Here is a 24,492-nt window from a genome sequence, read left to right on the forward strand (position 1 = left end):
TTGAGCTTGTCTGACATTTTCTCAAGATTAGATTGAAGTTATGAATTTTTGGCAAGAATACCACAGAGGTGAAGTGTCCTTCTCAGTGCATCATGTCAGGGGGCACATGATGTCAATGTACCTAAGTACTGCTGCTAGTGATGTCAACCCTGATCACTTGCAAAGTTACTATTTTTCCATTTGTAATCAGTAATGTGAAAGTATCTTGTGAGTTTATACTTTCAGAATATGCAGATATCCTGTTTCCCCTCAAAATTTCACACACTAATTTTACCATCCAGTGATGGATCTTGTCTAATACTCAAGTGTTTTGCTGGGAGATGAGGATGGAGGCTTGTGGCATGTCACAGGGAAAGAATGGGAGGACCTTTTCATCCAGAAGCATCATGAGGGATTCTGAAATATTTGGCAGGGAGCATCGCAAAGAAGTAGAGGGGAACACACACACCAAAAAAAAAGACAAAATGATTGACATAGGTTCTGTAGACCCTTGGCTTATGTCACAGTTTGAAAAAGGACTAGCTTCTTGGGTGGGAAATTTCTTCCAGACACCTAGAGCTGTCTGGCTCCAAGTCCCACCTGCATACAATACGTGCTGCTTGCAGACTAGCAGGCTATTAGCACAAACAGTCTTCTGGCCAATCACGACAGCTTTGGTTGGCCTGATGATCTGTGTCATGGTGGGCCCCATTCCCTTTTCTCCCCTCCCACTTACCTTGGGCAGGCAGATCCATCATGCAGAATGGGGAGCCCCGAATCATCACTTCTTGCATGATGATGGCAAAGCTATAGACATCTCCTGCAAAAGAACCTAACTTGTTGCCCCTTGGGGCTCTCAACAGTTCAGGGGCTGTCCACAGCAACTCTGAAAAGAAAGCATTGTGTAATGAATGCAAGGAGGATTAACTGACAACATCTGTAATGCCCTCAAGGGTTCTGAGAGTGCTACTTTATTGACTGCTTTATATTTTTATTAGAGACTGGCATACTACTGCCCCCCTCCCCCCAGGGTCTGAATCCATAAATCTAAGGAATTACACACAGAGAAAACGTACTACTCTCTCCACCCCAGGACCATGCAGACAGACACCTCAGAAGTATGAGGAAGGGCAGAGAAGCTCCAAGTAGAGAAGCTATGCCACTTGCTTTCTTGCTCTCTTAAGCCTGCAAGTAGCAGTTGGCAGGTCTCCAGGGAAAGGCAAGTGCACTGCCAGACTGGTTGCCATGGATTTGCTGTTTGCTGAGATCTATATGTGTCTGGTAATTTGATTGTGCCAGGGCTCAGGGATTCACAAGTTGTTTTCTCCAGGTCTTCTCTAAAAGGATTAGAGGATCCCCAGGCCTTCTCTGTTCCTTGCAAAGCAAAAGGTGCAGCAATTCCTTTAACTCCATTCTGCAAATATTTACTGAGGTTCTACTATGTATCAGGCACTGTGCTAGCGGCAGTGCCAGAGGTGAATAAGACCGCACCTTTGCCCTTGGGGAGTTCACAGACCAGTTGGCAAGACACATATGTACACCCCTAACTGCAATACAAGAGAGATAGTGATGAAGACCACTACTAGTACAGGGAAATGAATCTGTTAAAAGCCAAAATTGAACACCCACTGTGTGCTCTGTTGCATTTCAGGCCCCACGGAGGTCAAAAGAGTATCTCTGCTTTCAGAGTTTATAGCAGTCAGATGTCAGAAATTTGGGGGAAGAGTGCCTTAACCCATATATAAAGAAATACGCTTTTACAATATAACTAGAGTAGTCAAAAGTTGGGGTGGTGTTTTAGGTCAAACCATAGGAGATTGCCAATTCTGTGGGTTAAAAATGGTTAAATATCAGCAGTTTCATCGGGTTCAAACTTAGAAAAAACTGAACTGATCTAATTAATCCAGGAAGGCTGCCTGGAAAAGTTAAATCTTAAATATGCTTGTTAAGAAGGTCAGGGATGCAGCTTTCTGGAGCTGAGAGGGTAAGAGCTTTGCAGGGAGAAAGAACAGTCTGTGCAAAAGAACAAGAGGCAGAAAGGAGCAAATTGCGGGTGGTGAGGGGGGTGGTAAGCAGATTAGCTTGGCTGAAGAGAAGGCCTCTGTTAAGGGATAATGAGAAATGAGAAATGGGGTTGATCAAGTGGGGGAGGGAGGGTGGCTGGAAGAATGGGGGCAGAAGGTGAGAGGCCCTGAGAGCCAAATGAAGGCATTTGGAGTGAATACAAAAGGCAGTAGGGGTGCTGGAGCTGGAGAGGGATTTGATGAAAGCCCTGTTCAGGAAGATTAATCTGGCAACCTGCACAAGCTGGATTCAAGGAGAGAGGCTGGAGTCAGGGAGACCAGCTAGGAAGTTTTTGCAGTAAGAGGCAGCAGTGAGGTGAAAGGGGCCTGAGTGGGGGTGGGGGCGGGCAGCAGCAGGACAGGGAACGAGATACATTAGAAAGCTACCATAGAGAAGGAAGTGACGTAGTTGGGGATAGACACACTGTGCTGTGAAGGGGAGGGAGTTGGCGTGAACAACAGGTTAACATCCAGATAGGGAGGCTGAAGGAGAATGTCTGCTAAGGGTGGGGGTGTCAGGGGGAAAGCAATGGCTAATTTTTCATCTTGTTAAATTTGGGATATTGGGAAAGGAGCCAGGGGACAAGTTCCTATGAAGCAGGAAGGACGGCAAAAGGTCAGAGGTTTTTTTGGTTTGTTAGTGAAACCCAGCCTATTCTGATCAAAATACTCATACAAGAAATTCTAGCCTTACCCCCAATCATGTACCCATCTTTCTGTCTTTGCCTTCCAGGTGTCCCCAGCCTTTCTCCCCACTGCATCTCTGTCACCCTCCTCCCACCACCCACCCACCCCTGTGAAAGTCTCTAATACACTCACTACAGTGGTTTTGTCTTTATGTCTACCTGCCTAGGAGAACTGATAATTACAAATAAAACTGAAAAGATTGAGTGATACTTTAGTCAAAGAAAGACATTTCTGAGCAAGGGATTTCAGGCACCATGGTTTTGTGGGGGGAGGCAGGGAAAAATGGTATGCGGCTGCTTTGTTCTTGGCATCCTCTCTCCCTGCACATTTAAAAGCACAACAAGAAAAGAGAGGGCAAAACTGGTAAAAAGCTGGATGATTAAATACAATCATCACCAAATACTATTTTCAGAGAGCACTTACGCATATGTTGTTAATGGCTAAAATGAGGCTTTATCTGCACTATCCTTATATAATTGAGAGTGGACAGTAATGAATACACTTACAACCCACCACATTTTCTCATCCCCACTCCAGAACCAAGTAAGAGCCACTAGGTACCATTAGACTTGAACTCTCAGGAAAACTAGAAAAATTACTTTAGCTTGTTTTGTATCTGCTGGAGCCAGTACTGACTCTGAGCCTTGCTATGGTGATAAAATCAACTTTGAAGAGCCACTATGGTGTAGTATAAAAGAACAAGAACTGGAAGGCAGGAGACCTGGCTTCAGAATCTCACCTTGGCCACTAAATAGCTCACCTTTCTGAACTTAGTTTCCCCATCCGTAAAATGGAAGTTGAGCCACATGACCTTCAAGGGCCTTCCAATAATAAGATTCTATTAACCTCATCATCTAAAGTAGGGAGGCAAGTTCCTTTACTTTATCTTATTTTATTCACTTGTTGATTCAACAAATATTTATTCTGCCAGGTACTGTGAAAGGTGCTGAGGGAGGCAGACCTGTTTTCTGCATTCACAGAACTTATACTTTGGGAGGGGGAAGAAGAGAGCTCATTAAAAGAACTAGACTAACAAAGTATGGTGATACAACAAAGTTCAGAGCCCTAAAAGATCATAAAGAGGGCAACTTAGCTGAGTGTAGTGGGTCATGGAAAGCCTCTCGAGGCAGTGGTACTTAAGTTGAGTCCTGAGGAAGGAGTAAAATTTAGCCAGACACAGATGAGTTTACAACAGAGTGGGACCGAAAGAGTGTCCCTGGCAGAGAGGACAGCATGTGTGAAGGTCTGGAGGTAAATGAGTACCTGGTGTAAATAAACTGGAAGGAGTTCAGCATGGCTGCAGCAAACAGACAGAAGTGAGTGGTTAAGCATGAGAGGTTGGCAAGGCCCAGACGCAGGGCTTATAACATGTAAAAGAATTCGAACTTTACCCTAAGAGCAATGGGAAGCCATTCAATGGATTTAGGCACAACTGTAACATGATCAGATTTGCAGTTTAGAAAACTCCCCCTGGCTGCAGTATGTGAAGAATGGACTAAACATCCAGATTGCCACTGCAATTTGGAACGTGAAGTGAAATGATAAGAGGGAGAGACCGAGACAGCTCACAAAATCAACAAAAACAGAAAACAAAAAACCACTGCAGCTATCCTTTACTCACTCTAAGACCTGATTTCCTTAAATTTGAAAGTTGTGAATCTGTGAATTAAATAAGACTCTGGGAAGCTAGGTATTGTGTTTTATCTTTTACAGATAACTAATTCTGACAGAATGCTAAGTACTCACCATATCTGCAGCTATTGTTCCAATACTCTAGAACTAACACAGGGCAACAACTCCAAGCTTTCAAACTGGAACTAGCCAAATAGTAAGCACAGAACTAAGGCATGAGCAAGAACAGGTCCACAGAGAGAAAGAGAGAGTGACATTATCAAATGTTTTTCATTGTGATTACCAGGTGCTTCAAGTCCTCCAAAACATGACTGGGCAGAGAAAGAAGAAATTGTTATTCTAAGTTTGGCTGGCTGTGGGGGGCTAGGCTTCAGAAGATTTGAATTGCAATCCTACAACTGCTGCTAAGTAGCTGCATAATTTAGGCAAATCATGAGCCTCAATTGTCTTATCTGTAAAATGAGGGAGTTAGACTAGATGACTCCCTAAAGTTTGATATTCCACAAGGCTTGTAAAGAGCAAAGATAATGCCACAGATGACTGGACTGTGTCTCTATCTGTGCATGTGTCTCTCTCTCTGTCTTTCATTTTGCTTTTCTGCTATGTAGTAAAATCAGCAGCTTTAAAACTTACCATGCCAAAGATCCTTTTAAGAATATGAATATATGTTGTAGTTTTGCATCTCTCCCTCTGTCTGTCTTTTTTTGGTTGTCTGTTTCTCTGTGTTTTTGTGTCACTATCTCTTTTCTTCACCCCTGCGGTATTGGTTAAAACTTTTAATACCCAAGTTTCCTATATGTCTTTAACCCTATTCATTCTCTCCTTTTCCCTCTTTCTCTTTCTATCTCGCTTTTTTCCATCAGTTCATCCCCCCCGCTCCCATTCGCACCTACCCCCCCACCATCGCAGATTTCTCCTATTTCTTTGATCTGTTATGACCCCTACAGGCATTGTTTAGTGCTGCCACAGGTGCACTAGACAAAAACACAAAATGGATGTTACAGGCATGCCTATTTATTTACTAGAAGGTCAGAGCTCTGTCTGAAGCCCTCCCACATAATCCACATAGCATTTGTTTGCTGGGGCCCCCCTCCTTGCTTCTTCCTCTCTGGCAGAGACAGTGCCGGTATGCTCTAGTGACATCCCATTCTAGAATGTACTCTGTGGGGGTCCAGCTTCCAAATTACCCTCCATTCAATCTGACAGATATTTATTGAGCACCTACTGTGTGCCTAGCTCTCAGCAAGTTTTTCCAGGAACTGCTGGGGTCTCCAAACAATATAGCCTAATCCTGCCGCAGCAGGAACCGAACATTATTGCACTGGCTTTGTTCAGAAGGCTAGGCTGGGCTGAAGTTATAGCATGCAGACTTCATTCAAGTCCCTTCGCTTGGAAATGAGGCTGGATTTTCAACAAAAGTGGGGAGTTAAAATCAGTCTGAGGCTTTAGTTCAGTGCATATTTTCACGTGAACTTTGGAGTTACTTTATGTGCATCAGAAGGGTACAATTCATTGCTTACCTTCTGCAGAAGGTTCCTCTTCAGAGATTCTCAGCATTTCTAAGATGTCATTAAAGCCATAATCTGTCACTTTTAGGACAAAACGCCCATCTACCACACAGTTCCGAGACTTTAGCCTCCCATGAGCAAACTCTCTGTGGTGTAAGTACTTCATGCCCTGAAGATAATATAACAGGATCTATTTAGCAACTTACTTAACTATTTTGTGCTTTTAGAGCCACTTTCTGAGATTGTTAATGGCATAACCTGCTATAATCCAGAATCCAGCCTCTTTCTCTTACATGCAGGCAAAGCAAATTTTTGACAAGAGTCAGTTTTCACGTCTCTTCTAGCTCTAAAATGTTATGCTTTAATAAAGAATCATATCTGGTGTATACAGAGAATTATATGATACTGGGAGACTTATTGATATTTCAGCCACAGGATGGATCCATACACATATTGGAGATTCTGATTTTCCTCAAAAGGTCTAACCCAGCTCTCATGCATTACTGGCAGGAATGGGAAGTGGTACAGCCTTTTGGGTGGGCAATTTGGCAATAACTATCAAAATTTAAAATATGCATACCCTGTGGCCCAGGGATTCTACTTCTCCTCCAGAGAAATGCTTGCATGTATCCACAAAGAGACAAACAGAAGAATGCTCATTGAAGCTTATATTATATAATTGGAAATACAGAAATTATCAAAAAGGGACTAGCTAGACCGTGGTATTTCCATACTGTGGAATATTCTGCAGCACTTAAAAAGAATAACATGGATCTGTGCAAACTGATATGGAAACAACTCTAAGCCATAAAGTAAGTGAAAAATAATAAGCTGCAGAACTAGGTGACAGCAAATATATATATATATTTTTTTTAAGTCATCTATAATGTATGTAAATAGATATGAAATGAATTACAAGGCTGGTCACCAAACTGTTAGTAGTAGTTAACTTTGGTTGGGGAGGGAGGGGGGAAGATATGAAGAAAGAGGTTTAAGTAAATGTCAGTATTTTCTCTATATATTTATATCTTTTGATTTTTAATTTAATTTGTTATTTTTGCAATTAAAAATAGACAATAAAAAAGAAGAAAACTGAGTACTGCTGATCTCTTCACTTGCTTGGCAGCCTCCATGTGACATTCAAATATGATCTACTAGGACTCTCAATCAGATGGGTTTAATCTTTCTGCATATAAATACATCCATATTCTAGTGCAGTCATTTTAGAACTGTTTATGCCAAGAGCCCTTTTAAGTACTTGGCTCTACTTTGCAGCCCGACACCCCTTTGTATTTGAATGCTTTACATCTTGTGCTCTTGGATAGACTGCACTCTCCAGTACTTCCAAGCAGTCTACAGTGGGCAAGATTTCCCCCAGGTTGTCTAATGATTGGGTTTCATTCATCATGAGCCTGAGAGGATTGTCATTTAGCAGCTTCTCCCTTAACTCACTGGGCTTTCTTATGGGGTAAATACAAACAGTACTAGAATAGGAATCAGGAGATTTGGGTTCTATTATCAGCTCTGCCACTTAATAGTTAGCTGATAAATATTTATGGAGTACCTACTAGGTGTGCCAGACACTGTATAACGAAGTGTACCTCATTTAGCTCCTTTGAGCCCCTGTTAAAGGAGGCTAATTACACCTATCTTACAGAGAATCAGAATGAGATAATGTCTTCCCTTTTCAAGCCCCCCAAGAGGGCTTGAAAAGGGTTAGGCCACAACACAAAGGTCAGGACTGTGATCAATATGCAGAAAGCTCAGCAAGTCACTGATTATTCAGATCAGCCCCATAAAAATGCGCATATGCACAATTTGCATATCATTCCATGGAGTTCATGGGCTCCCCAGAGGCCCATCCATGGACCCATTCATGAACACCCTTGGCTGTAAGTAGTCCTTGGCTCAGAGAATGGAGGTGTTGCCTGATAGAACCAATGATCTTTTGGCTTTCCAGGTGCACTGAATTCCACATCCACACCTGTGGTATGTGAAGACCTAGTTTTAGACTAAGCCACCTTTTAGAAGATGAAAGCTAGGAGGTGGGGTTAAGCAGCACCAAAGAATTTGTGACTGAGCACTTTCCCAAATCCACAAAGCAGAGAAATGGGATAGAATAAAGGATTGCTTAAGGCAGAAGACTGCTCAAGGGCAACAAGAAGTAAAAAAAAAGAATCTGGCCCTCAAATTAGGTTGTGGGGCAGGCAAAATGTTTCTGTATCACAACCTTTTAATAGATATGGACAAAAGGTCTGTGAGAAGGGTGCTGGGGCAGACCTTTGGAAGGAAGGTGGAGGAGTGAAATGATCACAATGATATGAGTGAAGTGAAGTATCTCAAAACATTAAAGTTCTAATCTACACGGAAAATTCAAGATTTCATCAGTCTTTCCATTAACCTTGATGAGATCCAGTAGGAGTGATGATTTAAACATCCAGTCAAGTTTCACATCCTGATTTGTCAGTATGTCTTCTAGGCTCCTTCGGGAACAGAATTCTGTCACAATGGCAAACATCCCCGAATCATAGAAGAAGCCCAATAAAGGGTTAATATTTTCATGGCGCAGGTCCTTCATCTGGAAATGGAAGGGAGAGAGTAGAGTCACAGCTGTCCTGTGTTAACTGGGGACTAGAGTTGAAAACATGTAAACTTCTCTTCACCCTTATGACTGATGGCTGTGGTAGGCAGAAATTTGGCCCCCATGATCTTCAGCCCCTAGCAGTACTCCTATGATTGTGTTATATTATATGGCAAAAAGGAGATTATCAGGATAGGTCTAATCTAAGCACATGAGTCCTTAAAAACAGAAGTGGAGGGCAGAAGAGGAAGTCAGAGAGATTCAATGTATGAGGACTCAACATGCCATTGTTGGCTTTGAAGATGGAGGAAAGAGGATAGGAACCAAGGAATGCGTAAAAAGTCTCTAGAAGCTGGGAATGGCTCTTAGTTGATCGCCAGAAAGGAAATGGGGATCTCAATCCTACAACTAAATTCTGAACTAAATTCTGCTGACAACCTGAACAAGCCCAGAAATGGGTTCCCCACAGGCCTCCAGATAAGAACCCAGTGCAACTGACACAGTGACTTCAGACTTGTGAGATGCTAAGCAGAACACTCAGCTGAGTCTGCCTAGACTTTTGATCTACAGAACTGTAAGATAATAAATCAGTGTTGTTTTAAGCCACTATGTTTGTGCTAATTTATTACAGCAGCAATAGAAAATGAATGCAATGGTCAGAAAAGGAAATTTTAGAGAGGGATCTCTTTTGGCATACTGAATGCTGGAGCTGGGGCTTTCTTCCCAATTCCTTTGGGACTCTCTGGAATGGAGCTCAGTGCCTCAAGAGGTCTAAAGAGGGTTAGTACTGTAAAAGGTAGAATAGGTTGTCTTCTGTGAATACTCATCTACCCAGCACCTATTAAAATAATTTCCCTACATAAACATCAGGCCAGAGCTTACAAAATTTGTTTCAGAAGAACCATCTAGAATTTTTGGCTACACTCTCCCTTTACAATCATTCATGTTTTCACTAATACAAGAAGCATTTTGAGTGTACCCACAATGTTGAAGGCACTGGACTGCATACTAGAGAAGCAGAGATAAACAAGATGAAATCACTGTCCTGAAAGAGCTCACATTTAATGAGGGGTGATAGACAAGTAAACTGACAATTGTATTTCACTGTGAAATGTGTTCTGAAGGAAGAGGGCATGGGATGCCTAAAGAGCTCAGGTGAAGCATTTACTTCAGCCAGGGGGAGGGGGTCAGATAAGGCTTCCCTAAAGAGGTAATATTTAAACTGTCTTGAAGGACAAGAAAGAGTTGACCAAGAGAAGGTGACATGATGGGAAGGGCTGAAACATAAAAGCATGTTATGTTGAAGAAACTGAAACAGGTTTAGTTAGGGTGGCCAGAGCAGAGTGCAAGTGAGAGAATATGGCACACCAGGCTGGAGAAATGAACAGGAGCCACATCCCATGGGGCTTTGAGAACCAGGCTATGGAATTTGAAATTTATATTATGGACACTCAATAATTATCATCTATTATTATTACCATTAAATGGGGGATAAGAGAGAAAATGGATTCCATAGGCACTTCCAGATTTCTACACGGATTCTTGGGTAGGTGGTGGTGCTATACATCAATACAGGAATTCAGAGATGGTATAGCATTGAATGTGTTGGTGCCCCACCCATATCCCTTTCATCATGCATCCCCCAGCTGCTATAAATGTTGACTGATAACTCACAGCTATACCATTCTCAGGAAAACTGTCTTAGAACCCAAGCCAAAGATGAGCCACCTTACCTGTGAGGCTAGGCCCCACCCACAGACATCAGGCACTGATTGTCTGATTGGCAATATCACAAAAGTCCAGCTCCCTAGCCTCGAGGTGGGACTCACGGTACAATTTGTGCTCCACCATATTTTCCCCGTAAGATCATACTGTTGATAGTCTCCAGCTGAGATCAAATACTTGCTTACCTTTTACTCCTGCCTATCCTGCTTCCCTAACTCTTTTTTCTTGAGAACATTCCCTCAAAAAGTAATGTGAACAAGAATTTTCATCTCAGGCTCAGTTTTTAGGGAATTTGACATAAGACAAGTGGAAAAGCAAATTTGGTGGTGGATAAGGCTGATAAAATCACTTTGAGACATGTTGAGAATGAGGTACCTATGGATCATCAAGGTGGAACTATTTCAAAAACAGTTGTACCTTCAGATTTTGGAGTTCATAAAAGAGGCCTGACCAGAAAAAATAGACTTGGGAACTGTAAGTATGTAAATGGTAGATTAAATCAATGGGAGTAAATGAGATCACCCAAGGAAAGCATATGTAATAAAAAGAGGAAAAAGAAATATCAACATTTAAAGGATGGGAAAAGGAATAACTACCTGCATAAAGACTTAGGAGGGAGGCCAGAGAAGTGGAAAAAGCCTATTTAGAACAACATCATTAATACCACATGATGAGGAAAGTGTGATAAATACCCCAGAGGTCTGGTAAATCTGACCATTAAGAAATTATTGATTTCAGAAACTTACCATACAAATATGTTTATACGGACACATAAAGATATATATAGGCTAAGAATGGTAACAGTGTGATTGAACAAAAATGGGCAGATCTGATATATATTTTGGAGCTATATATCACATGACTTGTTGGTGTAGGGAGTGAAGGAAAAAATAAAATCAAGAATTATTCTATTTTGATCATTGAGAGGATGGTGGGTCATTTACTGAGATGGAGTACACTAGGAAACTTAGAATGTAAGCTTGCTTCTCCAACAAGGTGATCCAAGCCAAGTTTAAATTACCCCTGGTGTGAGTGGCAGGTATTGGCCATCAAGGTTACTTTTTCAGCATAAAAGCTTGACACCCATGACAATTCTCTTAGTCCAGTACAAACTAAATCACTTAAAGCAGACATGAAATCTCAGCTCACATATAGAAAAATAGGCAACTTCTTCTAAGGTGCCATTCTCTTACGAACCAAGCAGCCAAAACTACTGGGCTCTGGGACTCTGTTGGAAGACAAAGTACAAAGTGGTTATATCAGAGACCTCTAGCTGTGCAACACAAATCTATTTCCTTTTTTTCTGGGGGAAAAAAGCTAATCCACATTTTTCAACCTCCCTTGGAGCTAAGTTTAGCGATATGACTGAATTCTAAGCAATAGAATGTGAGAGGAAGTAATATGTGCCATTTCTAGGCTAAAGCTTTTAAGAAGCAAATATACCCTGCTTGACATTAATATCTCACTTCTGTGGATGAATGCAGATTATATCAAGGCCCTAAGACATGGCATAGCCATAAAGTGGTCATAGCCTGGGTCTTTGAATCACCATATTGGAAAGCAGTCACCTGCCAACAAAGCATATCTACTTTGTCCTGTTACTTGGGTGAAAATTAAATTTATTCTGTGTTTGAGACATTAAATATTTGAGGGTCTATTTGTTACAGCATCTAGCATTACACTAGAAGTTCTAACATGAGAAAATTTTAGGCCTAGAACTTCGCCAGATCTTTATAATCATCTGTCCTCAGGAAGCAGGTAGATACCTACATGCAGTTGTGTCCCACTAAGATTCTGAACAACCCCAGGACACGGAGAATATTTAGAATACCTGCTTTAGCAAGATGCTTTAGCAAGATGAACATTTACTGGATAGACATATACTTCACATCTTCCATAATACCTACCTAGCTGACTACCATCAAATGTTCAAGAATTGAATGTGTCCTTTCTCCTAATATTTTTGTTAGCTGCATATCTGATATGAAAACTTTAAACATATAACCACTAGAGACACCTGCTCCTGAGTCAAACACTGGCCTACATTATCTCAAAGACTCCTTCACCCTCTTGAAAATGTTCCTGGGATATCATAACACCATAATTAATCCCTGCCTTCCCCTCTTCTACGGCAGCTGCAACACCATCCTAGGGGTATGCATAGACACTGTTATGACAATGTCATTCTATACATCAGTGCTAACTTCGAACTATATAAGCCATTGCTACTTATTTTGTCAACAAGATTTTGTACCTCCATGGACTAACTGTTTGTTTATGTCTGTTTCCTGTATTTTGTTTTGTTTTGTTGTAAAGAGCTATTTTTTAAGACCTCCTATCCTGGTATAAACCTGTCCACTACCACCCTAAGGTTAATGATCATATACAGCATACTAACCAAGTACTACTGAAAAACTTTTGATGCTGTATTTCCTGCCAGCAATATCTTATTCATGTAACAAACATTTATTGAGTACCCACTTTGTGTCTCTGAGCTAAGGACTGGGGACAAATGGTAAACAAAATATTACGTGGTCCCTAATCTCTTATTTTAATCAGATAATTACACAAATAAACATAAACTTGCAACTCTGAGAAGTCCTATGGAGAAGAGGTGCATAACATGAGTATGTATAATTGGGGCTTTGACCAATCAGAAAAGTTGAGAGAGGTTTCCTGGAAAGTGACAATTGAGCTTGGAGATAAAGGGTGGATGAAGTTAACTATGCAAAGAAGGGAGAGAAAAGTATTCTTCCAAGGGTTGAAATAGCATGCCAATCTAGAGACTGAATAAAAGCCAATGTGGTTTGAGTAGAGTGGTTGAGGGAAATGTGGTGATGAGGTAAGAATAAAGAGGCAGGGAAAAGCCAAACAGGATCCAATAAGCCATTTTAAGCAGCTTTTTCTTTACATTAAAAGTGATTATAGGAACTTTTAGTACCAAATAGGATGCAGTAGGTCATGGCAGACCTCCACTTTTGATTCCACAATTTTTTCTTTTTCTTCTCTCTTTTTTTTTTTTTTTTTTTGCAGCTGGCCAGTACAGGGATGGAACCCTGGACCTTGGTGTTATCAACATCACACTCTAACCAACAAAAAAAGACTTAAAATTCACAGAGGCAAGAGCTCTTCTAAGATAATGAGGCTATTGCCAATCATTTTCTTCCCTAGGGACATTGCTAATTCTTGGCACAAACTGAAGATTGGGAATAGCCTAGAAGAATGACTTTGCTGAGAAAAAGGGAAAATCAGCAATGCTTTTGACAATTCTGGAAGACTGGCATTACAATTAATAAACTTCAGAAAACCTTAATGTGAGCTGGTTTTCCCCCACAGTTTTTTTTCTGAGTTTGGGGGCTATAGAGGAGACTAGAAAAGCTTCTATAAGATGGGCTAAAATCTCCTGTAGTCTCCTAATATTTAGAAAACAAATTTCACTGGAGGAATAGGGCCTGCCACAAACATGTGACTTGTCTCTTCCTCAAGATATTTACCAAATAAGGAAGTAGCAAGCGTTGAGAGTATAGACAAAAGACTAAAGACCAAAGGCTCTGAAGTGTGGTCTGAATACCCTAATCTTTCAAAGTGGGGTATATGAAGATCTATAGGCTCTATGGGGGGCTGAGAAACAGAGTAAAACTAAAGGTGGATTGAATCTAACTAAAACTATAGCATAGCTTCCATTCAGCTCAATCTCTGATTAGATTAATGTGATTAGTTCCTTACCCTATCCATCTAACAAATAAAAGAGAAAAACCTCACTGGTACAAAATATCACCTGGAGCCTCTACACTTTTGTTTTTTTTTTTAAATATAAAATGTCTAGCATACAATGAAGAAATTAGATATTTGAAGAGGCAGAAACAAAGGAAGTCAGAAGACAATGGAAGAATGTCTTTAAATAATCAATAGACAAAAAAAATCTGTAAAATAGGGACCAAATTTAGAAGAAAAAAAAAAAAACATTTGAAGGCAGTGGAGAGTGACCAAAAGCAGAAATGAAGGCAAAGCTAAATCTGAAAGGCAATAAAATGGGTAAAATTTGTGTTTGTCTATAGGAACAAAAAATAATTCTTCAGAGCAACACAACAGAATCCAGAGCTTCTAAAATAATTCATAATACTAAGTGATCAACCAAAAGCCTTAGATGTGCAAAGAATCGGGAAATTATGACACATACTCAAAAAAAGAAAAAAGGTCAGTAGAAGTCAAACCTGAGATGATGCAAATATTGCGATCAGCAGAAAAAGGACTTTAACATAGATATTATAAACGTATTTGAGGACTTAAAGGACAATATATGCAAAATGAATATTTAGGTATGGAAGATCAGCAGAAAAACAGAAACTATAAGTATAAGCAAATGGAAATTCTATAGATGGAAAATATAATGATCGAAGTGAAAAATTCACTAGGCATGTTTAGGCAATGCCAGAAGAGTAATGAACTTAAGGAAAGTTTCATAAAAAATACTCCAATCTAAAGGACAGAGAGAAAATGATCGGAAAAAAATAGAATCTCAGGGATCAGTGGGACAATATCAACTAGTCTAACACATATGTAATTTGAATCCCAGAAGCATATAAGAGAAAATGAGACAGAAAAAAATTTTGAGAAATTTTGGCCAAAACCTTGATGGATTTGGTGAAATGCATCAACTTTAAATTCTAAGAAATTCGCTGAACCCCAAATGGGATAAACACACACACACACACACAAAAAAAACCCACAGATATATCATAATCAAACTCCTGCAATCCATAGATGAACTTAAAATATATTGTACACAAATACCAACAGTCAACTCTGTACCCCACAAATGCCTATAATCAATTATGTTTCAGTAATAAAAAAGACTAACTTAAAGATCCACGAGGCTTAATGAACCTCAAGTAGGTTAAATTAAAACAAAAAACTGAACCTAGACATATAATAGTCAAAGTCTTGAAATCTAAAGATGAAGTAAACTTTTTAAGGTAGTCAGAGAAAAATAGCACACATTACATACAGAGGAATGAATAATGGCTGACTTCTCATGATAAACAAAATAATGTAGAAAACAATTGAATGGCATCTTTAAAATGCCAAAAGAAAATAAAACAGCTGTCAACACATAATTCTGTATCCAGCAAAAGTATCCTTCAGAATTGAAGACATTATCAAATAGACAAAAATTGAGAAAATTTATCATCAGCAGACCTGCAATAAAAGTAATGCTTGAAGGAAGATTTTCAGAATGAAGATAAATGATGCTATATGGTCACTTGGCTCTATTAGGAAAGAATGAAAGCTATCAGAAATAGTAAATGTGTTGATAAATGTAAGAGAACGTATTTTTATTTTATTCTCTTAATTTCTATGAAATATGTGAATGTTTAAAATAAATTCTAACACTATATTATGAGAACTATAATATATGCAGAGGTAATATATATTACAACAATAGAGCAAAGAATAGCAGGCAATACTGTTACAAATTTCCTATATTTTAAGTAAAATAGTCCAATATTAACTCTAAGTAGATTGTGGTAAGTTCAAGATGCATATAGTAATTCCTAGAACAACCAGTAAAAAATTCAAAGAGTTGTAGCTGAAACACCAATATAGGAAGCAAAATGGAATACTCAAAAAACATTTTTAGTCAAAAGGAAGGCAGGAAAGGAGAAACAAAAGAACAGAAAGAGACACAGATGAGAAAAATAGAAGACAAACAGCAAAATAGAAAACCAAAACTCCAGCTGTATCAATAGTGCCTTAAATGTAAATGGACTAACACCTCAGATTAGAAGACAGAGATTGCAGAATGGAGGGTGGGGGGAAGTAAGGACCAAATGTATGCTGCCTAAAAGAGATGGACATTAAATCCAGAAACACAAATAGATTGAGAGTAAAAGGATAGGGAAAAAAAATAATAAACCATGCAAAAACTAATAAGAAAACTAGAGTGACTATATTATTATTGGACAAAATAGAAATCAAAAAAAATAAGTACTACCAGAGATAAAGAGGGGTACTTTATAATGGTAAAAGAATAAAGACATAACAATTATAAATGTGTATTTGCAGTGGTATGCTGGAGGTGGCTCAGACTGGATCATAAGAGGCAGATTTTGCATATTTCTTACCAAATCCATGTTTTATGACATCACATGGGCAGCTCAAAATGAGTCACAATGGAGGTATTTACAGCACAGAAATCAGAAAGTGCTCCAAATTAGGTACTTTTTAGAAAGCCTGTTGTTAAACATTTACTAGCATACCAATATGTATGTACTTAATAATAGAGCTTCAAAGTATATGAAGAAAAAATTCACAGAATTAGAAAGTAGAGCTCCAAAGTCAGAGAACTACTTTTCAGGCTTCTCTAGGTTTAACATACTGAAGGATTCCAGTCAAGATGGCAGAGTAGATGGTTCCTAGCATCACTCTCTCCCACAAATCAATCAGTTTTAAAAAAGCAACAACAGGAGGCCTGACAGCAGTCCCAGAACAGGCAGGAGCGATGTGCAGTGGGACCACCAACCCAGGCCAGCGCCTGCTGCCCAGACAGGCCTGAGAGCCGCCAGGCCCACACAACCCAAGACAGCCACACCAGAACAGGCAGGTGCCACATGCCACGGGACCCCCAGCCCAGGCCAGTCCCTGCCACCCAGAGAGGCCTGAGAGCCACTGGGCCCACAAGCCCCGAGTCAGCCATGCTGGGAGAGGCAGGAGCTGTGGGGCCCCCAGCCCAGGTCAGTCCCCACTGCATAGAGAAGCCCAGGAGCTGCCAGGCCCACATGCCCCAAGTCAGCCATGCCAGAACAGGCAGGAGCCATGGGACCCCCAGGCCAGTGCCCACCACCAAGAGAGGTCTGAGAGCTGCTGGGCCCACATGCCCCAAGTCAGCAGTGCCAGAACAGGCAGGCACTGCAGGATCCCCAGCCCAGGCTAGTCCCTGCCACCCAGAATTGGCAATCCATTCAGGATCCAGGCAAGGCATCAGGGTGGAATGAGTAGACCGTGATGCCCCCTGCCACAATAACTAAACACCAAAGGAAAGATACCAGAAATATGAAAAATCAAGAAAGTACATCACCACCAAAGGAAAATAATAACTCTCAAGCTCTAGATCTTATAGTACAGGAAGTCCCTGAAATGACTGACAAGGAATTTCAAGCAACAATTCTAAGGAAACTAAATGAGATACAAGAAAACTCAGTTAGACAACACAATGAAATGAGAAAAAATATACAGGATCTGAAAGAAGAAATGTACAAAGAAATAAATGCCCTGAAAAAGAACATAGCAGAGCTTGTGGAGCAGAAGGATTCGTTCAACAAAATAAAAAACACAGCAGAGAGTATAACCAGCAGGCCAGAACAAGCAGAAGGGAGAATTTCTGACCTTGAAGACAGGCTGTTTGAATTAACATGGGTAGACTAGAAAAAAGAAAAAAAGAATTTAAAAAATTGAAGAAAAACTAAGAGAGATAAGAGACAACATCAAGCACTCAAATATCTGAATCATGGGTATTTCAGAAGGGGAAGAAAAAGGAAATGGCATTGAAAAAATATTCAACAAAATAACAGCAGAAAACTTCCCAGGTGTACGGAAAGTCACAGATCTTCAGACTCAGGAGGCCCAAATATCCCCAAACATATTCAACACAAAAAGGTCCTCTCCAAGACATCTTATACTCAAACTGGCAAAACTCAAAGACAAAGAGAGAATCTTAAAAGCTGAAAGAGAGAAGTGGCAAGTCACCTATAAGGGAGCCCCAATCAGACTAACATCAGACTTTTCATCAGAAACCCTAAAAGCTGGAAAAGAATGGGATGATATATTTAAAATACTAAAGAACAAAATTTATCACCCAAGAATACTTTACCCAGCAAGGCTATCCTTCCAAAATGAAGGACAAATAGTATATATCTCAGACAAACAAAAACTGCAGAATTCACTACCACCTGACCAGCCTTACAAGAAATTCTCAAGGGAGTACTGGGCTTGATACCTGAAAAAACCATCACTGCCATGAATACACAAGAAAGAACAAAACCTGCCAGTAAAAGAAACATGCTAACAATAAAGAGAAAAAATAGTTTATGTACCACCCCAAGAAACCAACAAACAGAGAAGACAAACAGAAAATCAGAAAGAAAGGGAAAAAAGATACTTAAGACATCTAAACAAAAATCAATAAAATGCTAGGAGTTAATCAACACCCTTCAAAAATAACTCTATATTAAAGAGATTAAATTCCCCACTCAAAAGACACAGACTGACTGACTGGACTGAAAAAATGGATCTAGCAATATGCTGCCTTCAAGAGATTCACCTCACCTGTAAAGACACATATAGACTAAGACTGAAAGGATGGAAAAAGATATGCCATACAAAGAGAAATGAAAAACAAGCTGGAGTAGCTATTTGTATATCAGATAAAATAGACTTAAAGCAAAAACCATAAAAAGAGATAAAGAAGTCCACTCTATAATGATAAAAGGATCGATAGATCAAGAAGACATAACAATCATAAGGATATACACACCCAATGTCAGAGCAGCCAGATTTATAAAGCAAACACTATTTGATCTATAGAATGAAATGGACACTAACACCATAATAGCAGGGGACCTGAACACCCGACTCTCAACATTGGATAGATCATCTAGGCAAAAAAATCAACAGAGAAACATAAGATCTAAACAACACCTTAGACCAATTGCACTTGTCAGATATCAACAGAACATTCCATCCAACAACCTCAAAATATTCATTCTTCTCATCAGTACATGGAACATTCTCCAGGATAGACCACATTTTAGGCCACAAATCAAGTCTCAACAAATTTTTAAAAATTGGAATTATTCCATGTGGTTTTTTTTAGATCACAATGGATTAAAATTAGAAATCAATAAGAAATGAAATTCTGGAAACTATATAAACACATAGAAATTAAACAACATTCTACTTAATGACATATGTGTCCAAGAAGAAATCAAACAGGAAATCAAAAAATTTCTTGAAACTAATAAAAACAATGACACATCATACCAAAACCTGTGGGATACTGCAAAAGCAGTATTAAGGGGGAAATTTATCACATTAAATGCTTACTTCAGAAGAATGGAAAGATGGCAAATAAACAACTTAACACTTCACCTTAAAGAACTAGAAAAACAGGAACAATCCAAACCAAAAGTTAGTAGATGGAAAGAAATCATTAAGATCAGAGCAGAACTAAATGAAATAGAAACCCTAAAAAATGATACAAAATATCAATGAAACAAAAAGGTGGTTTTTTGAAAAGATAAATAAAATTGACAAACCTTTAGAAAGGCTAACTAAAAAAAGAAGAGAGAAGACCCAAATAACAAAAATTAGAAATGAAAAAGGTGATATTACAACTGATACCTCAGAAATGCAAGGAATCATTAGAGACTACTATAAACAACTATATGCCAACAAATTTTAAATCTGGAGGAAATGGATGAATTTCTGGACACATGCAAACTACCAAAACTGAGCCAAGAAGATACAGAAAATCTGAACAGACCAATAGCAATAAAAGAGATTGAAGCTGTTATCAGAAGGCTCCCAACAAAGGAAAGCCCAGGACAGGATGGGTTCACTGCAGAGTTCTACCAAGCCTTCAAGGAGAAATTGATACCAGATCTCTACAAACTATTCCAAAAGATTGAAACAGAGGCCATTTGCCCAAATTCAAGCTATGATGCAAACATCACCCTGATACCAAAACCAGACAAAGATATATCAAAAATAGAAAACTACAGTCCAATATCCTTGATGAATATAAATGCAAAAATCCTCAATAAAATACTAGCTAACAGAATACAGCAACACATAAACAAAACTACCCACTATGATCAAGTGGGATTCATCCCAGGGATGCAGGGTTGGTTCAACATACTCAAATCAATAAATGTGATACACCACATCAATAAAAACAAACACAAAAACCCCATGATCATCTCTATAGATGCTGAAAAAGCATTTGACAAAATTCAACATTCGTTCATGATAAAGACTCTCTACAAGTTTGGTATAGATGGAAAGTGTCTCAACCAATTAAAGCCATATATGAAAAGCCTACTGCCAATATCATCCTGAATGGGGAAAAGCTGAAAGCTCTTCCCTAAAGAACAAGAACTACACAAAGATGCCCACTTTCACCACTCCTATTTAACATAGTGTTGGAAGTACTAGCCAGAGCAATCAGAGAGGAGAAGGAAATAAAGGGCATCCAGATGGGAAATGATGAAGTCAAACTGTCCCTGTTTGCATATGACATGATCCTATATACTGAACAGCCTAAAGCCTCTACAAAAAAACCCTTAGAGTTGATAAGTGATTTCAGCCAAATTCCAGGATACAAAATCAACACATAAAAATGAGTAGCATTTCTATACTCCAACAGTGAACATGAAGAAAAAGAAATCAAGAAAGACAGCTCATTAACATTAGCTGCCAAAAAAATAAATAAATAAAATACCTAGGAATAAAGTTAACGAGGATGTGAAAAATCTCTACAATGAGAACTACAAACCACTGCTGAGAGAAATTAAAGAGGACACAAGAAGATGGAAAGATATCCCATGCTCTTGGATTGAAAGAATCTACATTGTGAAAATGTCCATACTACCCACAGTGATATACAAATTCAATGCAATCCCCATTAAAATTCCAATGACATTTTTCTCTGAAATGGGAAAACCTATCTTAACATTTATATGGAATAACAAAAGACCATGAATAGCCACAGCAATTCTGAGCAAAATAATAAAGCTGGAGGCATAACATTACCTGACTTTAAACTATACTACAAAGCTATAATAACCAAAGCAGCATGGTACTGGCATAAAAACAGACACGTGGAGCAGTGGAATAGAATAGAGAACCCAGAAATCAACCCATACACCTACAGCCATCTGGTCTTTGACAAAGGCACCAAGTTTTCACACTGGGGAAGAGACTGCCTCTTCAGCAAATGGTGCTGGGAAAACTGGATATTCATACATAGGAGAATGAAATTAGACCCATACCTTTCACTATATACCAAAATTAACTCAAAATGGATTAAAGACTTAAGTGTAAGACCTGAAACTGTAAAATTACTAAGGGAAAATATAGATGAAACACTTCAGCAGCTAGTTCTGGGAAAAGTCATTATGAACATGAGCCCCAAAGCACAAGCAGTAAAAGAAAAAAATAAACAAATGGGACTATATCAAACTAAAAAGCTTCTGCACAGCAAAGGAAGCAATCAAGAGAGTGAAATGACAAACTACAAAGTGGGAGAAAAAAATTTTTGCCAACTATGCATCTGGCAAGGGATTAATATCCATAATATACAAGCAACTCAAGCAATTACACAGTGAAAAACCAATTAACCCAATTAAAAAATGGGCAAAGGAGCTGAACAGACATTTTTCAAAGGAAGACATACAAATGGCCAACAGGTACATGAAAAAATGCTCAACATCACTAGTCATCAGGGAAATGCAAATTAAAACTACAATGAGATACCACCTCTCCCCAGTTAGACTGGCTATAATAAAAAAGACAGGGAATAACAAAGGCCAGCGAGGGTGTGGAAAGAAGGGAATGCTCCTGCACCATTGGTGGGACTGTAAATTAGTACAACCGCTATGAAAAACGGTATGAAGATTTCTCAAACAACTACAGCTAGAACTACCATATAATCCATCAATCCCATTTCTTGGTATATACCCAGAGGAATTGAAATCGTCATGTTGAAAGGATACCTGCATTCCCATGTTCATCGAAGCTCTGTTTATAATACCCAAGACATGGAACCAACCTAAATGTCCATTGATGGATGACTGGATAAGGAAAATGTGGTATATATACACCATGGAATACTACTCTGCCATAAAAAATGAAATTCTCCCATTTACAACAACATGGATGAGCCTGGATAAACTTATGTTGAGTGAAATAAGCAAAGCACAGAGGAATAAATACCACACGTACTCACATATAAGTGGGAGCTAAGAGAGAAAGAAGGAAGGAAAGAAAGACTACAATCGTGCATTGGACTTGCAGTGGGAGAGAGCATACCTTGGGCTACAAAGTGGAGTTGGGGGGAAAGGGGGAGAGGGAGGGAGGTTGGGGATAATTAAGTGGGGGACGTAGGGTACAAATACAATTTGTGGTAATGTGCATGCTGCCAGTATGAATCTGGCCTTCACATCTTGGGCACGAGGGGTGACAATCAGCTTTGTATCTCATGGATATTCATAACCGATAAAAAAAAAAAGAAAATAGTCAAAAAGGAGATAAAATTAACAAAGTCAAAACTTTGTTCTTTGAAAATAAAGTAATAGATTTGATAAATCTCTAATAAGACTGATCAAGAAATAGAGAAAAAGTACAAATTATAAATATCAGGAATGAAATAAATGGTATCACTACACATCTTACAGACTTCAATAAGATAATAAAGGAATTTATAATCAACTTTATACTAATAAAGCCAACAACTTAAAGAAACTGATAAGTTTCTTGAAAAACCCAACCTGTTAAACTCGCACAATTCAAAATAAAAATCCTAATAAGTGTATATTTATCAAAGAAATCAAATTGTTTTCAAAAATATCTCCACAAAGAAAATCCTAGGACCAGATGATTTTACTGAGGAAATTTATTAAAAATTTAAATAATAAATAATATCAATCTTACACAAACTCTTTCAGAAAATAGAGAAAGTCTTTTAAACTTGTTTTATGGAGCCAAACCTAACCCTGATACATAAACCTGACGAACACTAAAAGAAAATTATAGACCAATCCTCCTCATAAATATAGATGCAAATATCCTTTAAAAATATTAGCAAATCTTATCTAGCAATATATTAAAAGGATAGTGTATTATGATCAAGTTGAATTATTCCCAGGGATATTAATATTTGTTTAATATTTCTTTAAAAAGAATGTCATTCACCATATTAAAAGAATAAAAGAGCAAAACCAAACAATCATTCCAATAGGTAGCAAAAAAAGTGCTTGAAAAAATATAAAACTTCTTCATGATAAAAAAAAATTTCACAGAAAATCAGAAATAGAAGAAACTTGTGAAAAACCTTCAGGTAACATCAGACCTAAGAGTAAAACACTGAATCCTTTTCTTCGAGGGCCAGAAACAAGGCAAAAATGCCTGCCCTCACCATTTATACTCAATGTTGTACAATAGCATCAAAACTTTGACAAGAAAAGTAAAAAAAAAACCCTACATAAATGGAGATATAAGGGCCGAGCCCGTGGCGCACTTGGGAGAGTGCGGCGCTGGGAGCGCGGCGACGCCCCCGCCGTGGGTTCGGAACCTATATAGGAATGGCCGGTGCACTCACTGGCTGAGTGCCGGTCACGAAAAAAAAAAAAGACAAAAAAATAAATAAATAAATGGAGATATATACCACATTAATGGATTGGAAGACTCGATATTGTTAAGATGTCTATTTCACCTAAATTTATTTATAAATTTATTGCAATCCTCATCAAAAATTCCAGAAGACTTTATTGAAGTCATAGACAAGTTGCTTCTAAAATTTATTGAAAATACAAAGGACTTACAATATTCAAAAGAATCTTGCAAAAGAACAAGGTGGAGGGGCTTACAAATTAACAAAGTCAAAACTTTGTTCTTTGAAAATAAAGTAATAAATTTAATAAATCTCTAATAAGAGTGATCAAGAAATACAGAAAATATACAAACTCTTGACGTCAGGACTTACTCTAGAGCTATGATAATCAAGAGTAGTACTGGCATTAGAGTACACTAACAAGTGAATGAAACAGAATAGAGTCCGAAAATATATGCACACATATGTAGTCAGTTAATTTTTCAACAAGTTACAAAATTCTTCATTGGAGAAAGGAAAGCCTTTTAAAAACAATTGTTGCTGGACACCAAATATCTATATGAAAAAAAAGAACTTTGATCACTATCTCAGTCCAAACACAAAAACTAATTTAAGATGGATCATAGACCTAAACCCAGAATCTTGGAATAGGCAAAGATTTCTTGAGCAGATCACCATAAAGAGAGGGGAGGGGGGGAGGAAGGAAGGGAGGAACAAAAATAAAATGATAAATCGGACAATTGGACTTCTTCTAAACTAAAAACTTGGTCATCAAAAAACATCATTAAGAAAATTAATAGACAAGCCACAAATTGAGGAAAAAAAATTTGCAAAACAGATACTGTATTTCACCAAAGACTTATATCCAGGATATATATAAAGAATGCCTATAATTCAAAAATTAAAACGCAAAAAAAACACAATTTTTAA

At 38.6% G+C, this 24,492-nt stretch overlaps 1 protein-coding gene across 1 annotated transcript in view; it reads right to left on the reverse strand.

Annotated features, from left to right (window-relative positions):
- Positions 1-24,492, reverse strand: part of GUCY2F (guanylate cyclase 2F, retinal) — a 95,436-nt gene that overhangs the window by 21,443 nt on the left and 49,501 nt on the right. The window contains exons 8-10 of the mRNA XM_063084115.1: positions 8,271-8,447; positions 5,882-6,038; positions 716-865 (exon numbers count right to left, since the gene is read on the reverse strand). Of these exons, the coding sequence (XP_062940185.1) occupies positions 716-865; positions 5,882-6,038; positions 8,271-8,447 (484 nt within the window). The remainder of the gene's footprint in view (positions 1-715; positions 866-5,881; positions 6,039-8,270; positions 8,448-24,492) is intronic.

The sequence above is a fragment of the Cynocephalus volans genome, chromosome X (assembly GCF_027409185.1).
Source record: "Cynocephalus volans isolate mCynVol1 chromosome X, mCynVol1.pri, whole genome shotgun sequence".
NCBI lineage: Eukaryota > Metazoa > Chordata > Mammalia > Dermoptera > Cynocephalidae > Cynocephalus > Cynocephalus volans.